This window comes from Egretta garzetta, unplaced genomic scaffold (genome assembly GCF_000687185.1).
Source record: "Egretta garzetta isolate BGI_Z169 unplaced genomic scaffold, ASM68718v1 scaffold100, whole genome shotgun sequence".
NCBI classification, from domain to species: Eukaryota; Metazoa; Chordata; class Aves; order Pelecaniformes; family Ardeidae; genus Egretta; species Egretta garzetta.
This window is the reverse complement of record NW_009258265.1, coordinates 1,089,796-1,090,673: the sequence shown is the minus strand read 5'-3', so window position 1 is coordinate 1,090,673 and position 878 is coordinate 1,089,796. Positions and strand designations below refer to the sequence as shown.

At 63.7% G+C, this 878-nt stretch overlaps 1 protein-coding gene across 1 annotated transcript in view; it reads left to right on the top strand.

Annotated features, from left to right (window-relative positions):
* The window catches only part of LOC104134873 (cytochrome b561), a gene marked incomplete at its 5' end in the record, with an annotated part of 8,069 nt that overhangs the window by 804 nt on the left and 6,387 nt on the right, over positions 1-878 (top strand). Inside the window, 2 exon segments of the mRNA XM_009648467.1 lie at positions 1-102; positions 775-874. The exon segment at positions 1-102 is cut by the window's left edge and continues 17 nt beyond it. Of these exon segments, the coding sequence (XP_009646762.1) occupies positions 1-102; positions 775-874 (202 nt within the window).

The window sequence follows — 878 nt, the reverse complement described above, 5'->3', positions numbered from 1 at the left end:
CCGGTACAAACCCCACCACGTCTTCTTCGGTGTCGCCCTCTTCGCCCTCTCCATCGCCACCTGCTTGCTGGGCATCACCGAGATGCTCCTCTTCAACATCAGGTGGGTGACCGAGCTGGGGGGGGTGGTAGCCCCCCAGATCCCCTGACCCCCAGCAAAAGGCTGCTCCAGTGGCAGAGCCTGGCCCCTGCACAGGCCGTGGCTCTGTGGCTATTAAATCTCCCCCTGAGGCCTTCAGTTCTGCTGCTGCTGAGTCACTTCCCAGATGATGTTTAATAGGGGCCGGATCCTGCACCAGCGTTCTTTGAGGATGGGCATAAAACATCCCGGCAGCTGGGTGTTTTCAGTAGCCCCCGGGATGCTCATGTCCCCGATGTCTCTGCCCTCGCAGCTGGAGGACCAGTGATTGCCCATGGTCCCAGGTGCATATCGGGGTCCCCCCCAGCCCCAGCACTGTAGGGACACGGCTATGGGGCACCCCAGGAGACCCCTCCCTCTGGCTGGGGGAGCACATCTGGCACAGCTGGCAGGGGAGGTGCTGGGCTGCCTACAGCCCTGCTATGGGACTGTGCCCTGTTTGCTCTGCTGTCACCAGGAGCATCCCTCCCCAAAGCAAGCAGCACCCGGGCAGTCACCTCTTGCCCTGATATGGGGGGGGGAAGGGACCTTTCCTGGGGTGCGTGCCTGGAGGATGAGGATGAGGATGGGTCCCAGCCAGTGTAGGGACAGGCCACCCGCACCCTGAGGCTTGAGCATCCCCCTTCACCCCCACAGGGACTCCTACAGCCGCTTTGTGCCTGAGGGTGTCCTGGCCAACACCCTGGGGGTGCTGCTGGTGGCCTTCGGGCTGGTGGTGGGCCACGGGCTGACGAGGGCAG